Raw genomic sequence first — 20,210 nt, forward strand, 5'->3', positions numbered from 1 at the left:
AAAAGTCATTTTATTTATCTTATGTACACTCCGCGAGAGTTGTTTTATTTTTTCCACGACAGCAGCTAGCGTTTTTTCTCTATGAAATTTTTGGTCTTGTGCTGGTTATCCTATTGGTATATTTTGCATGCTAATGATATGTATCTATCCATTGAGGTGCTTGGTTATTGAATTTTGTGGGGCATTTCAAATGCCACATCACACAAACTTTCTCACTTCCTGACAAATCATGGGGAACAATGCCTAGCTAAAGCAGACATGAAATCTTCTTTCACTTCATGTTCTCTTTAAAGTATCAACCTTATATTTCCCGGTAGCTGCCATTTGTAAATTTAATAGGTCTGGCTTCCAGTGTCATCCACTTCCAGCTGTTTTTATCTGTACAAAACAGCTCGTTTTACTGCTTGATATTGCAAACTGGTGTCTTACCATATTATTTTAATGTATTATCTTAATTATGAACACAGTGGTATATAGTGAAAATAGTATTTTTCTGTTTACACTTTGTTATTCTTATCATTACTTCCTCACAGCAGCTTATGAACTGGAAGTCATTAAAAATTAAGGTGGATAAAAATGAATAAAATCAATACTCCAACATCTCCCTATGATCCTGAGAGATCCAATACCATAGATAATTAGTAACTGTTTTCATAATGTGCACAGTACATTGCTATCATTTTAAATAGAATGTTGACAAAAAGTTTTTTAAAAAGTTGACTAAAGAACATAGTTTGCATGTAATGTAATGTACAGCTGTTTCAAATGTGTAATCGACTACATCCATCCTCATTTTGTTAATATGGAGCAGTCACAAAGTTGTATTAAAAATAAGGACCATTTCAGCAGCACAGTGATAAACACCACAAAAATGAAACAGAGGCAAAAAAGTTATACTTACTTAAAACACAATGCAGCTTGAACTTTCCTCATATTACCAATGATTTAAACAATCCTGTTGTAAACATTTTTTTAAAATCCAGTCCCAATTTCCTTTGTAAAACCCCAGTGGACCAATGGTTTTGCTGAAAAACAGCAAATAGTTTGTACACAGATTGTGCAAAGAAAAACACAGACTTCTAGGATTCGAACAGGATTACAGTGGCAAAGTATGTCTGTGAAACACAAATGTCTCTAACTATTACTCTAACCCCCTCTGGGGAAACTAGAAAAAAAAAATTATATTTGCTTAAATTATGTTTTCTTTCTGCTTATCTTGTCTTATGCAAAGCATGCTGAGAACCACCACTTCATTTCTTGTATTCACTACCCAGTTAAGTTATCAAGACAAAAGTGCTTTTAAACAAGTTTGTTGTTGTTGTTTTTATTATTTTTTTATGTATTGATTAACACTGTCAACAGAATGCATCAAAAAAAAAAAATTGAATTAAAAATGTTTTTAATTAAATCAATAAATCAGAATTACACTGATTTTCTTTTACTTTACCAGGGTAAACATGTTAAAATGAGGTTCAGTTTGTTAACATTAGTTGGTGCATTCATTATCATAAACTGAAAGGAAAATACTTCCACATCTCATTTTGTAAACATGTATCTGGAGTCATGACAGAGGTAGAAAGCAGAGAAAGATCACAAAATTGTATTAAAAATAAAACAGGACAATTTCAGCACAATGAACATAAGCAAAAAGATGACAAAAATTAAAGAAAGGCAAAACATACAGATATGCTGATAAACATTAGTACTACTTACATAAAAAAAAAAAAACGTATCCTGTGGTATACACCTGCAGATGCAGATTTGTGTGTTTGCAGAGCATCAAGTTTTCTGTGTTCTTTCTTCTACGTAGAGCTGCATCTGTTTAAAGGGAAAGTGGAAATGTCATGTGATAATGTTGCAAAACAAGCTTGACAGAAACATGTAACTTCCTGTTCCCTTATGTCACTGTGATGGCTTTTCCCAGCTAACAAAAATGTGTGCCATGAACATTTTGCTAGCATTCCCAACAAGTAATTTTTTAAGTGAATTTCGGACTGTTTTGTAAACGTTCAAACCATCCAGTTTTTTAATGTCTGTGGAACATTCTAATCTACCATTGTCATAAAGTTTTGAGAACCTTATATTTGAATGTTGTCTCTGTTTGAAACTGATTATACAAACATTCCCTTTGATCTTTTATACCAGTTATGACAATGTTATTTCTTAATGTTTTTTAAACATTTCGAAAAACATCCAGTTTTTTTTAACATTTTCCTCTGTTATGTGAACATTACAGGAACATCCCAATCTACCATTGTCATAATGTTATGAGAACCTAATATTTCTACAAAAAAAAAAATTCTATCAACATCATAAGAATGTTTCTTAAAAACATATGCTTTAAGAAAGTTTCTTTTTAACATGAATAAAGAAGTACAAATTACATTACAAGGATGTTATGAGATGTTATGTTCTAGGGAAAAAAAATTTACATGACAAGAAAAATGATCAGGTACAAATCACAGCAATTACATCAAAACAATCACATGGCTAAGTTGGTAGCACTGTTGCCTCACAGTAAGGGCTTGTTACACCTGGTCACTTAAGTTTTCTCTGATCCCATAGCTACCCGATCGTGAAAAGACCAGCTGTAAATGCCCTCCAAAATGGTGGTCTGGGCCGCATTCCAGACGAAACTGGATAAGTGTAAATGCATCTGGTTGTTGAAACCACATATGGAAATTTTACTCCTACCAGAATAAATATTAAAATAATTAACGTGTGGGTTATGGGTTATATTATGTTATAGTCAGATATGTCAGCGCTAATGCAACAAGCTAATACAACAAACTGTTTCCTCCCACAGTCCAAAAAACATGCAGGTGAGGTTAATTGAAGATGTGACATTGCCCTTCCCCCACTGTCTGTGGGTGTGTGTGTGTGTGTGTGTGTGTGTATGTGTGTACCTGGTATTCATCACGTTGTGGGGACCAAATGTCCCCACAAGGATAGGAATACCAGTAGATTTTGACCTTGTGGGGACATTTCTCAGGTCCCCATGAGGAAACAGGTTTATAAATCATGCACAATGAGTTTTTTTGAGGAAGTAAAAGTGTGCACAATCTCCTGTGAGGGCTAGGTTTAGGTGTAGGGTAGGTGTAGGGCGATAGAAAGTACGGTTTGTACAGTATAAAAACCATTACGCCTATGGAATGTCCCCATAAAACATGTAAACCCAACGTGTGTGTGTGTGTGTGTGTGTGTGTGTGTGTGTGTGTGTGTGTGTGTGTGTGTGTGTGTGTGTGTGTGTGTGTGTGTGTGTGGATAAAGTTGTGTGGATTAACTTGTGTATAGATTAACTTGTTCTCGCCATGAATATAGCCATAGATGCTGAAATGGGGTTAGAAAAGAAATAAACAAACAAAAGAACATTCAGAGATACAAATTTCATCAAAAGGGATGTTTGAGAATTTAGTTAACGTTTTCTCTTACCATTACAAGAACCTCAATCGTGTATAAATACCATCGAAAGAACATTCTGAGAATGTTATAAGAATGTTTTCTCTTAACGTCACAAGAATGTAAATCAAACATTAATTATCTTATCTTTAATGTGCTAATCTTTAAATACCTTTGAAAAACTGTTAATGAAAGTTGTGGGAACTTTCCCTGTTAGCTGGGTGGTCAGTGTGATTGTTTCGATGTGATTAACATGAATATCAAAAAATGATCCTAGAGCATATTTCTCTGTAGCTGGAGCAATAAAATGACTTTGTGTGCAAAACAGCTGTAAATGTCTCACCTTGAGAATATCAGAAGTCATTGTTTTGAGGGGAATGAGTTTTGCCTCTTCCATGTGAACTTCCTGCTCATCTGCTACAATCCATGGAAAATCCTGTCAAATATACACAAAACAGATACAAGAATGTGCAGAGATTTGAGTTTTATTTTTTTATTTTTGTCATAATTTACTAACCCATACATTTTTCTTTTACAGAACACAAAAGAAGATATTTTAAAGAATGTTGATAACCAAATAGTTTTAGTGACCTTTGGAGACATATCTTCTTTTATGTTCCACGGAAGAATACAAGAAGTCATACAGGTTTGAAACAACATTATGGTGAGTAAATTATTATTTTATTATCTCTTTAAAGTGAAGAAGCAAACTGAATACAAGAAATGAAACTCTAGACTTGCAAAGTCAGTGTATATTATCTAGCTGACGTTAGGGGAAGTGTGAATCTGCAGAAGGAATTAAATAAGATTTCACATCAGGTTTTCATGAAAGGGATCTTTTTGAGGAGCATTTAAGACATTTTTTTTTCAGGCTTTACACCAGACAAGAATAGACAAGACAAAAAAAGAAAAAAAAAAGAAAAACAATTAAATAGGTTCAAACACACAGCTGTTTTAACACACCTTGATGACCTGAACTTTCTCCATGTTTCTTGTGGCAGCTTCCCTGGTGTGTACCAGCACTGTGAATGTGCATCCTGCAGAGTGGAAGAAAACCCAAAATTTAAATGTAAATCTATTCAAACTTCATGTTTAATAAGTGTGATCTCAATTATTGGAATAGATCATTTTGTGGTGACGGCTGAGCTCCTACCTGGAGGATTGTTGTCTAGAACAGCGTCACATACACTGATCTTTAGTATCATAGCTCTCAGCAGCTGCTCCACATGAGACAGCAGAGTCTCTGAGCTGACACAGTAAAACCCAACACAAACATATGAGAAAATTGCACACCTTTAACCTTGATTTAACAACTCTGAACCCACTATCACTCACCTGATGGACAGCAGAGGAGGCTGTGAGATCTCAAACACAAATCTTTCCACTGGATGGTGCTCTTTATCCATGATCACCACTACAACCTTCTCAGCCTCGTTCTGCACAGTATAAATGGAAACGAATGTTATTATATTGGCATGTTTTCTTTCAAATATGTACATTATTTGAATATGACAAGATACCCACCTTCTCTATCAGTGGCTTGACACAATGGAGTGTGTCTTGAATGTACTGATTTAAATCTGGATGGCATGACATCTGTCAAAGTATATATAAGTGTTTATATCATCACTTCTATTCAACACTACCTTTCAGCTCCTAAATACAGGAACTTCAACAAAATTTCTCCCTATTTCTCTTTTCAAGATGAATAAGCAAAGCATTAATGCATTATGTTACTGCTGGACTACAGCGTTGACATCAATCTTAAACACATTACCTGCACAGGTACATTGTATTTCTTCCTTTTCTGAAAAATACCAGATGGATAAATCTCTCTGACATACAGGATGAGGTGAATGGCCACTTCCAAAAACTCACACAGAATGTCAGCAACAACTGCAAATGACCAATATAAATTAAGCAAAATACTCGTTATTTGAAAGCTTTACAGTGCACTACATTTACAAATGAACTGAAAGTTACCTTGGCCAAAATTAAGATCCTGCCTCGTCAAAGTGGCCATAGTAAAGCAGCCAAAAAGACATACAACAACCCTAAATAAAAAGAGAAGCGTCTCGTTTCTAAACCATCAGCGATCATGCATGGTTGCTCCAGAATAACGTTACGTGTGGTAGTGCTAAATTAAAAAGAAAAAAGTAAAAACGTTCTCTGCGAAAGAATTATTGGGGAAATACCTGTCATCCACAAATAAACAGGATATAAACAAACATTTAATAAAACAATACAGTATGCTATCCCTCCTGACTTGATGTTTACACGTTTCTTCTGTAATCTGTTAGAGAACAGCATCATGTCTATATGTCTGCTGCCACCTATAGGAGCGGAAGAAGGCAACAACAAACCATGTTACTTCAATTTACAAAAATGGAACAGAACAACGGTCTGGATTTTGAATCTAATTATTATATGCAGTAAGTAAGTGTTGTGGTGAAAAGTCTACCCTGTCTTCCAAAATAACTCCAGAAGTCAAAATTAGACTTTAAATGCAAGAAAACAACAAACCCTAGGCTGGATGGTTTTAGCTGGTCATAGCTGGTCAACCAGCCTGGTTTTAGCTGGTCATAGATGGTTTTAGATGGGTTTTGGCCACTTTCCCAGCCTGGAAGACTAAAACCAGCTACTTCCAGCTTAAACCAGCCAAGCAGCCTAGGCTGGTTTTAGCTGGGGGGTTTTTTTTCAGCAGGGAAGCCAAGATGCCTGCAGAACTTCTGAATCTTTCTCTATCCAGGCTACCGTTTTTGTACAATTCCGTTATAGGTTACAGTTCAATGAGTGTGCGGATCACTTGTTTATACATAATTCCCAGTACTTTTCCACAGTTGTTTATTAGATTTCATTATGCTTTCTTTCCCCTGGTGAAAAATTTTTAGAGGGGGTTTGGCCACATTTCCAGCCTGGCCAGGCTGGGAAACCACCAGCTGTTTTTGTCTTTTTAGCTGTTTTTTTTTTTTCAGCAGGGTCATTGTAGAAAACCACTTGCTAGACTGTTTTTCAGAAGATAACCACCTTTTCCGGTTACCCAAGGTTGCAAGGCATATGCATTTTAGGATTTTAATGAGCTGTCAGGATTTTAATGAGATGTAAACACATTATCTAGTTCCGCACTATCTCATCCTGTGGCATCTCCTATCTCCGGTACTTCCTACTGTACACACAGTCACGTAGGCCGTGAGCCCTGCACAGTCAGTCAGTTTGGCCTTGAGGCTCTCATAAATGGAAGAATACTTTACAAAAACATACAAAATAACTTCTATAAATGTTTTATATAGGATGCATAAACTATTTCATAATAAGCTGGTAGTAAGACAAAATATCTCAAATAAACTGTGACAAAAGGTGAAAGAACTTACTTTGGTGCAAAATAAATTACACATTTCTGAACAAACTACAACTGCAGGTAAGAAATATAGACAGTTAACATTAAGGAACGGAACTATCTGACGTGTACATTTCTCCATTTCTGTTTGTGAAATATTTATTTGTTCGTACTCAGTCCTATATAATACTAAGCCAACTTAACTCAAGGAACCAGCAGTTTATTTTTATTTAACCAGCACAGCAATTCAAGGACAACCTTTATGACAGGATTTGAGCAAAGGTTTACCTGAATGGCCTCATGGACCCGCTGTTCTTTAGCAATGACCTAGAGTACATAAGACCGTGTCAGAGACTAAGGATTTGACTGACTTCCCAGTTGATGTCTTGAGAACCTGTGAGTATTCAAATTATGCTTTGATTCAGGACAGATTTGCAGATAAAGCAGAACAATCATTTGATTAATAAGCCATTTGAGTGTGTAACACATTATATTACTCAGATGCAGTACAAACTTGAGCTATTTGAGAAAACTATAACTCTTTAAAAGTGAAATATTAAAAATGACTACAAAATATAGCAGCTATATAGGCCTGTATGTACACTGGACTAAAGTTACTAACTGCGTTATCTTATTCATTAACTTTTTTTTATTATGGATGACTGAACTGCTAAATGATTAGCTTTCCAAGACACAGCAAAGTCCATAACTGCAGAGTAAATACAGCCTTCTCTTTTACTAAGCTCTGCAAAAGACACTTTCTTGAAGTGAAAAGTAGTAGGATAAGCATTTGTTTGAAACATTTGCTAGTAGTTTCTCATTTTTATCTGTGTTTGCTTTGTAGTTGACTGAGAGACAGATAGGTGTAAGGAAATGGAGACTAATGAGACCGGTGTTCAGTATAACCGCTGGAATGAAGATAACCTGAACATGCAAGTGCCGCATTCACAATCCAGACTCATTGGGTAAGAAACTACTTTATATATTTCATATAATTGAAAAATAACCAGTTTAAAAGTGAATATTCATAAGTTGATATTGGAGAAAATCAAATCACCCATTTCAGTCATGTCTGTGGCCATATAGTGTCTATAACAGACTGTGCACTGGACGGCTGGGCATTGTGATGAAAGTGGCAACATCTTTGACTGTGATGGCAGTTACATACATTGTAGGATACATCACAGGATACTACGTTCACCGATGCTGATGAGGACACTATTTGATGGGACTGACTATTGAAGAAACTAGCTGTTATTTAAAAATGATGTCATCTTGTTTTTTTGCTGTTTATTATCCACCTTATTTTTCCCATAAGAGTGGGCACAAATTTAATGTGTCTGGCTTTCGGTCTCATCTGCATCCAGCTGTTTTTAGCTGTACGAAACAGATTGTTTTGCTGCTTCATATTGCAAACTAGTGTGTCTTACCATATTATTTCAATGTATTATCTTAATTGTGAACACAATGATTTGTAGTTGTTATTATTCTCCTTATTACCCTACAGCTGCTTATGAACCAGATGTCTAACACATTACCAGAAAATTTTTGCATTAAAAAATAAGGTGCATAGTACCAATATTTATAAAATATGTTTTAAAATGTGCAACATTACACAGAAAAATGCATTTATTTTTACTTAGTATCTTAACCACTTATGTTAACAAATAAAATAATTCAGTCCAAAACAGACTAGATTTGTTTTATTTAATATCTGAATGTCAGTGACCATCTCATACCCAAAAGTGCATCAGTGATCACAACACATAGCCTATAATTTGCTATTATAGCAAAAATACAAGTATGATGTTATAGATTAACAGTAAACCCTTTACAATTAGTTAAAAAAAAAAAAAAAAAAAAAAAGTTAATGCATTATCGTGAACTAACGAGTCCAAACGTTTGGGGTTACTAAGATTTTAGTTTTTTCAGAATAATATTTTATTCAGTAAGTGTGGATTAAATTGATCAAAAGTGACAGTTAACATATTAAAACTGTTTTAACACTGATAATAATATTAAATGTTTCTTGAGCGCCAAATCAACATACTAGAATAATTTCTGAGGAATCATGTAACATTGAAGACTGGATTTATGGCTGTTGAAAATTCATCTTTACCATCACAAGAATAAATTCTATTTTTAAATATTTTAAATAAAACATTTATTTTAAATTGTAAGAATATTGCTCTATTTTTGTTTCAAATAAACACTTCTTTGGTGAGCATTAGAGGCTTTTAAAACATTTGAAAAATCTCACTAACCCCAAATTTTAAATGGTAGTGTCATTTTTAAAACTTCATGTTGAATAAACTTTATTAAATAAACTGTTTTAAGAATGAACATAACACCTAATGCATTAACCAAAGCTGAACTATTTTACACTGTTTACAATTACCATTACTTTTGACATCAGTCCTGATCATAGATGATTTTAATAGTATCCACATCCTGCTCTTCTAGTATTTGGTCAATAATCTCATCTTTTGATGGTGAAAACAAGCTTGCATTTACTTTGATAATCCATGCTGTGATCCTTTGGTTTGTATAATACTCGTCCTCCTGAATGTCTATCATTTCATTCATTTCGTTCTCATTTTCCATCGAAATAGCCAAATGAGAGTATGGCTGATTTGATACACTCGCTGAACCCTTCATCCTTTCTGTCATCACTTCTCTGTCTTTGGCACTGACGTTACTGGGCTCTACATCAAGAAATCCATCCTGTGGCTGCCCTGCTGATACACCAGAGATCTTCAAGCTGCTCAGGGCTTGGTTTTGAACCCGGAGCCTGTCATTAAAAACAGCCAGTCCGTTGCAGATCAGCTGACATCCTTGCTTTTGTCTGCTGAACAATGCCTTGTCCATCTTTACGTCAGTGGACAAGATATTGGCTTTCTTCTCCTGACATCCAACTCCCCAGCTAGATACACAGGTTTTTGCACTAGACATTGAATTAGTGGATATTCTTGGGCTGTATATTGGAGGCAGCGAGCTACTCTTTGTCAAAGTCCTGCCATCGTTCTCCTTTGTCATTAAAACCTTACGAGGTTTGAAGGTTTGATCTTTTCCATTTCCAGACAGTTTCCACTCTGATGATAAATGGTAGGATCCTTTCATTTTAATAAACTCCAGACAGATGGGCACAGATGGATCGGAGGTCTTCAATGTCTCAAGCGTATGGAAGTTGTCATTGATGTTAAGAGTTTTGCTTGAACCACTCTTCCATTTTGTCCTGTGGTCCCAAATGTCTTTCCTCTGGATCATTTTCATAACTTTTTAAAACTTTTTGTAATGGACGACTGTCAATGTCATGTATCATGACGGACTGTCCTGAGACACAGTGTCCTGCTTTCATCTCTTATAGACAGCTCAGACTTACTCTCCTCCTCTTTACATTTCCTGAGTCGGCCTGTCATTTGATCTGTAACCAAACCCGGAGCATTCATGTGCTCCACAGGCACAAACAAACACATGCAAATAATACTACTGTCACTTCACTAAATATGTCTGAACATGTGCATTTTTAAAATGGTTATGGTAATAAGGTGAGACACTGCAGGTGAATAGGGTAAAAAAAAAAAACCTAATAGTTATCACCTTACTTACCCAGTTGATTTATTACATTGATAATTGCAAACATTTTTTTGTATTACAAGTTTTCTAAAATGTTAGGTTTAAATATGCAAATGAGGCATTATTTAATGATACCTGCAGTGCACTCATTTGCATACATTTCTAGTACAAAAATCTAAACACTGGATCAAGTCAGTTTCAAAATTCTTGTTTAATTTTTATGACATATTAGATTTAAAAGTTTTTACAGAGGGAATTTTGGGTTTCTCATTTCGTCACGCCATAATTCAGAAAAAAACTTGTTGAAACAGACAGGAAACACTATATTTTTTACTGTTATTTGGGGAATAAAATGTATAAAATCAAACAAATTATATATTATATATATACAAATCCCTCTGTGAAAAACTTCCGGATATAGACAGGAATAAAAATGTAAAGTTTGGTGTGTCTTTACATGGCTGATCAATCTAATGTTAACCTAGAAAAAGTGGTGTGTGGTCACTTTATATTAAGCTACTCTATCATTTTTGGTCATACGTGAAAAGGAAAAAAATCTTTCAAATCTGTAAAGACTCTCCGTTTATTTGTGTGCACTCACCATAACAACGAAACGTTGCACTTTTTTTTAAAATAATGAAAGCAAACAAGATTCTCTTTCTGCCGTCACAGTCTGTTTTTTGCGTGTGCTTAAGCACTTGCTATGTAGAAAATTAAAGGCTCATTATTATGCTTATATGGTTTATTAATAAACATGCGACTAATACTCAAAATAAACGACTACTAGTTGACCAGAAAAATCTTTAGGCGAGAGCAGCCCTAGACACAATCAAGTTTTTAATTTTTCTACACTAAGGTGAAAATGGGTTTACATACATCAAAACAGAAGTGTAATAAAAACCACTGTAATCAATATTTGAATTAATGTTTTTATTGCCGTGTTAAATTGATGACAGCGTAAACTTTATGGAAAGGGTAGGGGGAATGCAGAAAGTGTTGGAAAGAAAACCAACTGCTGAATTTTGTTATCGGATGACTGTTAGATTGCTGACGTCGGACATCAGGTCAGTTTTTGACGGGTAGACCACTTTAAGGTTCCCATCTACATCCACGACCTTCACTTGTACTACGGTCAGCTCAGGGGAGGCTGGGTCCTCTGCGGGACGATCTGAAATCACATTTGTCTCTTCATCTGAGCCCACGTCCTCTTTTCCTTCAAAGGTTAATTTATTAAGCTCTGCCATTTTCTGAAATAGAAACAAGAATAGTCAGAGAAAATGTATGAATATTACACTAATAAACATGGATGTTGTTTTTCACTGTAAACATTCATAGCCTGCTAAAAGCTCCTGACCACACTGAACGCTTGAAGTAAAAAACTTGCATGCCTTTGGATATGTGAAAACAGATGCACTGTCTTGGTACTTAGTAACAGCATAATTGCTAATTAATGCTGATAAATTGAATACAATGATCCGGCTTGATAACTGATTTAATGGCACTGATTATTCAGAGTGTCTTTTATGGTAAAATATTCAGTAGTTATTTGAGCTGTCATAAAAGAAGTATGCGTGAAAGTGGGACAGGTCATTTGTATCATGGAGGAAATCTTACAGCTGCAATCTAAACCATTTCCAAGGTTTTATCTTTCTTGTCACATTTCACGGTTTTCCATCACATCAAGCAGTTTTTTTAAATTGCAAAAATAGGATTTAAAAAAAAAATACAACTTAGGAACATTAATTAAACCAAACAACTTGACTAATAAAATCAGAAGCAGTCAGGGGCTCTTGAATTGCACTTGGATTATGTGATGGTGCAATGCCTCCGAGACACTGTACACCGCCGTGTGCGTGTGTGCAGAAAGATGAGCTCATTTCTTCCACAAGGGTATCGGCATTCAAAAGCTGGGCAGTCAAATGGCATAACAGTGCTAATTCAATCCTGCACTCCTACAGTGCAGACTCAAATCAGTGCCATCACTGGAGAGTAAGTCAGCTCATATGAAATATTATGTATTATTTACAGCATAGCAATACTAGTATAAATATGAAAACAAAAATAAGCTTAAAGACAAATGGCAAAATGCAAAATTAAATATATTTGAAAATATCAAATAAAAAAAAGTATCAAAACACTTACTATTATCAGTGTGTCCATGACATCTTTACAGATCTGCAGACTGGTGGAGCTCGTCACCTCTAAAAATAGCTCTTGTGTAGACCTCTTTATCTGCAAAGACAGAAGTTTGTTAAAATGCTGTTTGGCAAATAATAATAATTTGAAAAATTGTCATAGTAATTATTCTCTCTTAAATGTCCAAGAAAAAAAATAAGTAAAAAATATATATTATTACATACACTACCAGTCAAAAGTTTTAGAACAGTAAGAGTTTTTTTCAGTAAAATTTTGAAATACTTTTACTATTTAAAATAACGGTTTTCTATTTGAATATATTTTAATATGTAATTTATTCCTGCGATTTCAAAGCTAAATTTTCAGCATCATTACTTTAGTCTTCAGTGTCACATGATCCTTTGGAAATCATTCTAATATACTGATTTGCTGTTCAAGAAACATTTATTATTAGTATTATTATCAATATTTTAAACAGTTGAGTAATTTTTTTTCAGAATTTTTTGATAAATATAAATATCCAGTGATCAGCATTTGTAACATTATACACTATACCATTCAAAAGATGTTTTTGAGCAGCAAATAGGAATTCTAGAATGATTTCTGATAGATCACGTGACTGGAGTAATGATGCTAAAAATTCAGCTTTGAAATAACAGGAATAAATTACTTTTTGAAAAATATATTCAATTAGAAAGAAGTTAAATAGTAAAAATATTTCAAAATTGTACTGTTTTTGCTGTGCTTTGGATCAAATAAATGCAGATTTGGTGAACCAAACGTTACCAGTCAAAAGTTTTTGAACAGTAAGATTGTTAGTGTACTTTCAATGTCCTTCTGGATAAAGAAATAATAAATGTCATTTAAAAAAAAATATAAAGCCATAAAATCAGTCGAGTTGATTGTACCATTCACCTTCATTATCAAGACCTGAAATAACCTCTGCATACTTCACTCAATTTAAATAGATTACCTTTGTCCTCTCGCTGTTTGTGATTGGTGGAAACGATATCACGTGATCCTCTGCGTCAACCAAGCAGGGGTAAAGATCTTTCCCGTCAAGGAGTTGAAGGTATCTGGGTTGAAGAATTAAAAATTGGGAATACGTCCATGAAACGCTGAATAATGAATTAATGCTCTGTGTCACAGTTCAGTATTTGTACTTAGTGTTCTGTGCAGTCAGTGCGATTACATGGATGAAATTACACTAATTACCCACAACAACAGGATAGGTGTCTGACAAACAAGGGATATTTTTCGGATCACTAAGAAAGGCCGTTGATAGCAAACAATGCAATCAGAAAGCATGACTTAGCCGACATGTTGCATGGGAAACGATGTTAGATTAAAGGGACAGTTCACCCAAAAAATGAAAATTTTGTCATTAATAACTCGCCCTCATGTTGTTCCAAACTCGTAAGACCTTCGTTCGTCTACGCAACACAAAATAAGATATTTCTGATGAAATCCAAGAGCTTTCTGACCCTCTATAGACAACAAGCGTCCACGTTCAAGGTCCAGAAAGGTAGTAAGGACATCAACAAAATAGTCCATGTGACATCAGTGGGTCACCCGTAATTTTATGAAGCTAGCAGAATACTTTTTGTGTGCAAAAAACCTAAAACTTACTACCTTTCTGGAACTTGAGTGTGGTAGGACCCTTGCTGTCTATAGAGGGTCAGAAAGTTCTCAGATTTCATCAAAAATATCTTATTTTATGTTTTGAAGAGGAACATACATCTTAGGGGTTTTGAAACGACATGAAGGTGAGTAATTAATGACAGAATTTTCATTTTTACGTGAACTAACACTAAGTTTTGCCCAAAACCATTAATTCACTTGGCAGAATGTGCTCTCCAAGTCATTATAATACTAAATACTTGCCACTTTAAATATTATATAATCAGGTATTTAATATGCACTCTTACTTGTGGAGTCCTGAAACGTTTTGTCGTTTTCTCTGTTTTCTCAATTCATCTGCATCCTGTTGAAGTTGCTTCAGCAGTTCAGCTGCCTTCATCTCCTTACGACCCAAAGGAACTATCTACACACATTGAAAATATGATTATGAACAAAACAGTTTTATAAAACAAATATATATTACTCTGCAGTAGATATGTTTTCATGTGGCAGGATAATTCCGTGTTAAATCAAACAAATTTCTGAAATTTCCTGGCTCAATTTTTTTTATTTTATCAATATTTTTTCTGAAGAAAGATAAACATGTATAGTGATGAACGCCAAAATATTAAATGTCACAGATGTATATTTTGTCTATTTTGTAGAGGGGGGTCAAAATGAAAATTTTCACCTGAGATTTAAAGGAACACTCCACTTTTTTTGGAAATAGGCTCATTCTCCAACTCCCCTCGAGTTAATAAGTTGATTTTTACCGTTTTGAAATCCATTCAGCCGTTCTCCTGTTCAGGCGATATCACTTTTAGCATAGCTTAGCACAGATCATTGAATCCTATTAGACCAATAGCATCACATTCAAAAATGACCAACGAGTTTCGATATTAGTCCTATTTAAAACTTGACTCTTCTTCTTGCATTTCCACCGGTCTTAGTACACGATATAACTACAGAAGAGTCAAGTTTTAAATAGGACAAATACCGAAACTCGTTGGTCATTTTTGAACGTGATGCTATTGGTCTAATAGGATTCAATGATCTATGCTAAGCTATGGTAAAAGTGATATCGCCAGAACCGGAGAACGGCTGAATGGATTTCAAAACGGTAAAACTCAACTTATTATCTCGGGGGGAGCTGGAGAATGAGCCTATTTCCAAAAAAAGTGGAGTGTTCCTTTAAAGCCATATTACAGGGGAGTTAAAATGATTTAGAAAGATTACAGCATCATTATTTAATTTTTACACAAAGGTTGATAGCTCTATTAATAAAATCTGTTTACTTTAGCAATCTTTGTTGCAGTATATTCCAGTGATGACCATTGAAAATGGGAAAAAGCACAGTTCAAGGTTTTTTTCCCACAAAGTTTGCATGCCTGTAACTCAAGAAGTAATAAAGATATCTCTATGCCCTTTTAGGGTCTTAACACAATTTGCTTTTGGCATATTCATTTTTAAGTCCCTATGTTTTTCCGTTCCAGAGATATTGGATCTCAATTTGACTCCAGGTGTAAATTGTCACATTGTACACATTTTAGTGGTCAAAAACCAAGATTGAGTTGACACAGAAATACCTGGCATCAATGTTTTAATCAAAATTTGTGTCTTTTTTTAATTATTAACAAAATAAAGCACTCAATGATGTACTGTATTGTCAACATAGTCAGCTGAAGGCATTTCTGTCACTATATTCACAATATAGCATAAAATGTGTACTACCAGTCAAGAGTTTTTGAACAGTAGGATTTTTAAATGTTTTCCTAGGAGGTGTCTTCTGCTCACCAAGCCTGCATTTATTTGATCCACTTTGATCTGAATTTTTAGCATCATTACTCCAGTCACATGACCCGTCAGTAATCATTCTAATATTCTGATTTGCTGCTCAAAAAAGATTTGTTATTATTATTATTATGTTGAAAACAGCTGGGCAGATTTTTTTTCAGGTTTCTTTGATGAACAGAACATTCAGAATATATTTGAAATAGAAATCTTTTGTAACATTCAAAATGCCTTTATCATCACCTTTGATCAATTTAAAGCATCCTTGCTAAATAAAAGTATTAATTTCTATAGAATAATATTGCTTTTGCTGTATTTGGATTAAATAAATGCAGGCTTGGAGACTTTTTTAAAAACATTACAAATCTTACTGTTAAAAAACTTTTGACTGGTAGTGTATTAGCTTATTGCTTAAGCCTGTTCTCTGGCATATAAATGAAACCATCAATTATAAGAATGAAGCAACGTAACACATCCTATTGTCCAACCGCCTGTGGCCTCTTAGAGAGGTGCTGGATTCACTGTCAACACAAAAGAAACAACAGCGAGAAAAAGGACTGTTCATTTATTATTCAAATCTGAGGATTATGGGACTTCTCTGTGTCATTAGTCAGCTGGTGGCTTTGAAACCAGATTCCCACCATTCATAAAAAGTGTATTAACAACGGTTGTTAAATATTCAGCGTTCCTGCATTGTTTGTCTGTTATGCAACTAGTGGGGATGCTCTGATTGACGAGTTGCGTAACAAGCTACAGAGACAATTATGACTGGTAAAGAACAAGACTGTTTAATTATATTGAATTAAGTATTTGTAAACTGCAATATTTGCTAAAACTCCTCCCATACCTTCAGAGTATCTGGTGGCCTGGCGTCATACAACAGGGGAGTCTTCAGCAAGCTCAGATCATGAGTTGCGATGGTTGCCGTTGTCCGTTTGGCACAAATCTCATCGTGAAATTTGGTCTGCAGACAGAAAACCCTGATATTCATATACAGATAGACAAAACACACATTTGATGGCTAAGATATTTGTTAAAAGTTGTGTCACCTGAGCAGCTAGAAATCGCTTGAGTGCATTTCCTTGTCTGAGGTTCATGCCTTGTACAACGCAGCACACAATGTATGGCCGGACATCCTTGACGCCTGCAGAAACTTTGACTGTAACCTCCTTGGGCGCTTTGGATAAATGCAGAACTCTCACAACCATTCGATTAAGCTCATCCACTTCCTCTGCCTCTTTTTTTCCTTTTTGCTTTGCACCGCTTTTCTTCTTTGAGATGTTACGGCCTCCGTCAAGCTTCTCGCTCACCTCTCCATCCGGCTGTTTGCCTTTTCCTTTCCCCCTGCCACCTGCCCTTAGGTAGTCTAGGACTGATTTAGTCTGGCAGCCGTTCACCATCTTCTCAAGCCTCTTGTCCTTCAGCTTGTTTCCTTTAAAATTGGTCTCTTTCAGTTTGGAGCAGTCAGCCAATTCAAATGGAAGCTCCTGGAGCTTGTTACTGGACAGATCCAAAACCTAGGAGAGAGTGAGATGTATGAGATAATGCTGGAAGACTTTTACAAATATTATACCCATATTATCAAATATCATTAATGCATATTAATATACAGTGATGTCCTGTATAATAGTTCAGATTTTTTTAAATCAATTCTTAAGATTGTAGGTGGTGTATATGCATTTGATGAACTACTAATTAATTATTAAAAATTACAACTGATTTATTTGATGTTTTTTTTTAACCATTGCATTTATTAAATTCAAAAAGGAGACCAATAGAATGCTTTCATTTGGCAATCCTTTCTCTAATTTAATTTAATTTAAATATTTAAAGATAGGCCAATTTTCACCATAAAAATCACATTAAAAACTATTCAAATATTTTTAAATAATAATAAAAAAATGGTATTAATAATATTTTAAGTACCTAATCTTTAGAATTACCGGAATAACTTCACAAAAAAAAAAAAAAAAAAAAAAAAATCACAACTGATTGGAATTGATTTTTTTTAACCATTTTATTTGTTCAATTCAAAAAGGTCCAAATAGTGGAATACGTCCAGTTAGCAATCCTTTCTAATTTAATTTAATAAATAATTAAATAAACAAATAAATAACAAAAAAATAGGCTTATATACAACATAAAAATTACAAGAAAAACTTAAAATACCAAATAATAATATACTTTCAAATAATAATGAAAAATTGTCTTAATAATAAATGAAGTACATAACATACCACCTATGAACTTAAAAAATTACTTAATAACTAATTATAATTGATATTAAACTATTATAGATAAATAAATAACTGTGCTTATTACATTTTAAAGGTCCAAAAGTCTGAAAGCAACAATGAAATGCTTCCATTAAGCATTCTTTTCTAATTTAATTTAAAAAATTAAATTATTAATAATTATTTATTTAGTTATTATTATTTATTTAATATGTATTTAATAAACATGCATTTAATTGTATTACATTACATAAACAGATTAAAATATTTCATAATAATTTATTTAAATACACAATACACCACCTACAATCTTTATAATTAATTCAAACTGATTCATGTTTTTTTTAAACCAATATATTTATTAGATTCAAAAAGGTCCAAAGGTCTGAGACCAATAATGGAATGCTTCCATTTAGCAATCTTTTCTAATTTAATTTAATAATTTAATTTAATAAAACAATTAAAAATAGGCCTATTATTAAAGCAAAACTTAATCAAACTTAATTTTAAAAGTGTAATTATAAACAATTTACAAATATGTATTTAATTTTGAAAAATACACAAAAACAGATTTAATATCTCCTAATAATAATAATAATATTTTAAGCCCATAATACACCACCTACAATCATTAGAATATAGTATTATTAATAATAATAAATACAAATTGTGAGTACATAACACACCACCAACACTTCCTGAAATTACAAATAATAAAAATTATATATTTACTGAAGCACTGCACATATTCAATTCAAAAACAGTATAAATGAATGTGAATTTTGCTATTAGATTTTGTCATTAAAAACGCACCTTCAACGCAGATAGGTTAGAAATCTCAGGGCTCAGCTCCTCTATCGCGTTTTCTGATGCAATGATGCTGCTGAGGAGCTCCAGTTTAGAGCACCACAAGTCATCTGGGAGCCGAGAGAGTGCATTTTTGGACACATTGATGCTGGCGAGCTTCACACACTTGCTCAGACCATCGGGCAGGGCAGTGATGCTATTGCAGCTGACATTTAAAGTGTTGAGCTCGCTCAGTGCACAGATCTCCTCGGGCAAAGCCTGCAGCTGGTTGACAGACAAATCCAGGACTTTGATCGCCTTCAGATCACCAATGCTTTTAGGGACCGAAGTGATCTTATTCCTGCAGAGGATCAGACTCTGTAGCTGAGACAGATGTCTGATGTTGTCGTGGATCTCATGTAAACTGGGACACTGACTGATCTCCAGGTAGTTTAGGAGCGAGAGGGAATAAAGTCGCGGGTGAAGTCCGCCGCTGCTCTGGATCTGTTTGTCAATCGCTGAACCCTGAAGCACCAGCTCACGCCTATTCTCCTTTTCTGCCTTTTCTATTTCTGGCCAAATATTCAGTGAGCTGTTTTCTTCGGCCATGCTGTCCAACGTGACCCGGAACGCGGACGCAACCCGGAAGAGGTATAATGTGCCGGTTTTTCATTCATTTCCAGTCAAACTAATTTTCTTAATACGCATTGGATATGGAATTTAGGACCTTCATATCACATTTTTTAATAGTAATATTTTACACACTGTATTAGGGAAACGCTCCCATATCTAACCAGAGCTATTATAAAGGACTACAAGAACCAACATCCCATTTTCAGATTTTTTGATTCACTGAAGTGACTCGAATCTTTTGAATCAGTTCTTCTAAAAGAATTGTTCACTGATTCTTTCCTTAGGTTACATCGCCGTCCTCCAGTAGGTGGCGAAATAGACATTTACCGGTAGTTATTTTAATTGGAAAAAAAAATAATAATAAAAAAAAATACATTTATAATATAAATTAAAACAATTTTTAAATTATAACAATTTTGACCGTTCAAGTTTTAAGATACATTATTTGTCACATACATATTGATATTACATGTGATCATGGAAGATAGTAATTTTTTTTCTTAATTCCTCGTTTAACTGTGCAACTTCAAACATAAACAACAAAGATTTATGGTCATATACAGAAATAATAATAAAATATATAGAACAATAATAGAAAATATAATATATATTAAATATAACAAACTGCTGAGAAATTTGTGAATAAAATAGAAAAGAGTATGTATAATAGAGGGAATATACACTACCAGCCAAAGGTT

The 20,210-nt window shown here is 34.2% G+C and overlaps 3 protein-coding genes across 3 annotated transcripts; 1 reads left to right on the forward strand and 2 right to left on the reverse strand.

Moving 5' to 3' along the window:
• Window positions 1–1,406: 1,406 nt before the first annotated feature.
• Window positions 1,407–5,677, reverse strand: mad2l2 (mitotic arrest deficient 2 like 2). Its single transcript, XM_073819603.1, has 8 exons — window positions 5,383–5,677; window positions 5,177–5,295; window positions 4,924–4,995; window positions 4,735–4,835; window positions 4,553–4,647; window positions 4,363–4,436; window positions 3,743–3,835; window positions 1,407–1,818 (listed from the first exon to the last, which is right to left on the reverse strand). Exons 1-8 carry the CDS (start codon window positions 5,420–5,422, stop codon window positions 1,780–1,782), a joined length of 633 nt encoding a protein of 210 aa, XP_073675704.1. The 5' UTR covers window positions 5,423–5,677; the 3' UTR covers window positions 1,407–1,779.
• Window positions 5,678–7,063: 1,386 nt separating this feature from the next.
• On the forward strand, window positions 7,064–8,428 carry smim1 (small integral membrane protein 1). Its single transcript, XM_073818548.1, has 3 exons — window positions 7,064–7,132; window positions 7,581–7,701; window positions 7,823–8,428. The coding sequence occupies exons 2-3, from the start codon at window positions 7,610–7,612 to the stop codon at window positions 7,944–7,946; spliced, it is 216 nt and encodes a 71-aa protein (XP_073674649.1). The 5' UTR covers window positions 7,064–7,132; window positions 7,581–7,609; the 3' UTR covers window positions 7,947–8,428.
• Window positions 8,429–11,227: 2,799 nt separating this feature from the next.
• lrrc47 (leucine rich repeat containing 47) lies at window positions 11,228–19,492 on the reverse strand. The gene is made up of 7 exons (XM_073819430.1): window positions 18,907–19,492; window positions 16,909–17,376; window positions 16,707–16,823; window positions 14,377–14,492; window positions 13,422–13,524; window positions 12,455–12,544; window positions 11,228–11,559 (listed from the first exon to the last, which is right to left on the reverse strand). The coding sequence occupies exons 1-7, from the start codon at window positions 19,486–19,488 to the stop codon at window positions 11,338–11,340; spliced, it is 1,698 nt and encodes a 565-aa protein (XP_073675531.1). The 5' UTR covers window positions 19,489–19,492; the 3' UTR covers window positions 11,228–11,337.
• Between the last annotated feature and the right edge of the window lie 718 nt (window positions 19,493–20,210).

Source organism: Garra rufa, chromosome 15 (assembly GCF_049309525.1).
Source record: "Garra rufa chromosome 15, GarRuf1.0, whole genome shotgun sequence".
Taxonomy (NCBI): Eukaryota; Metazoa; Chordata; class Actinopteri; order Cypriniformes; family Cyprinidae; genus Garra; species Garra rufa.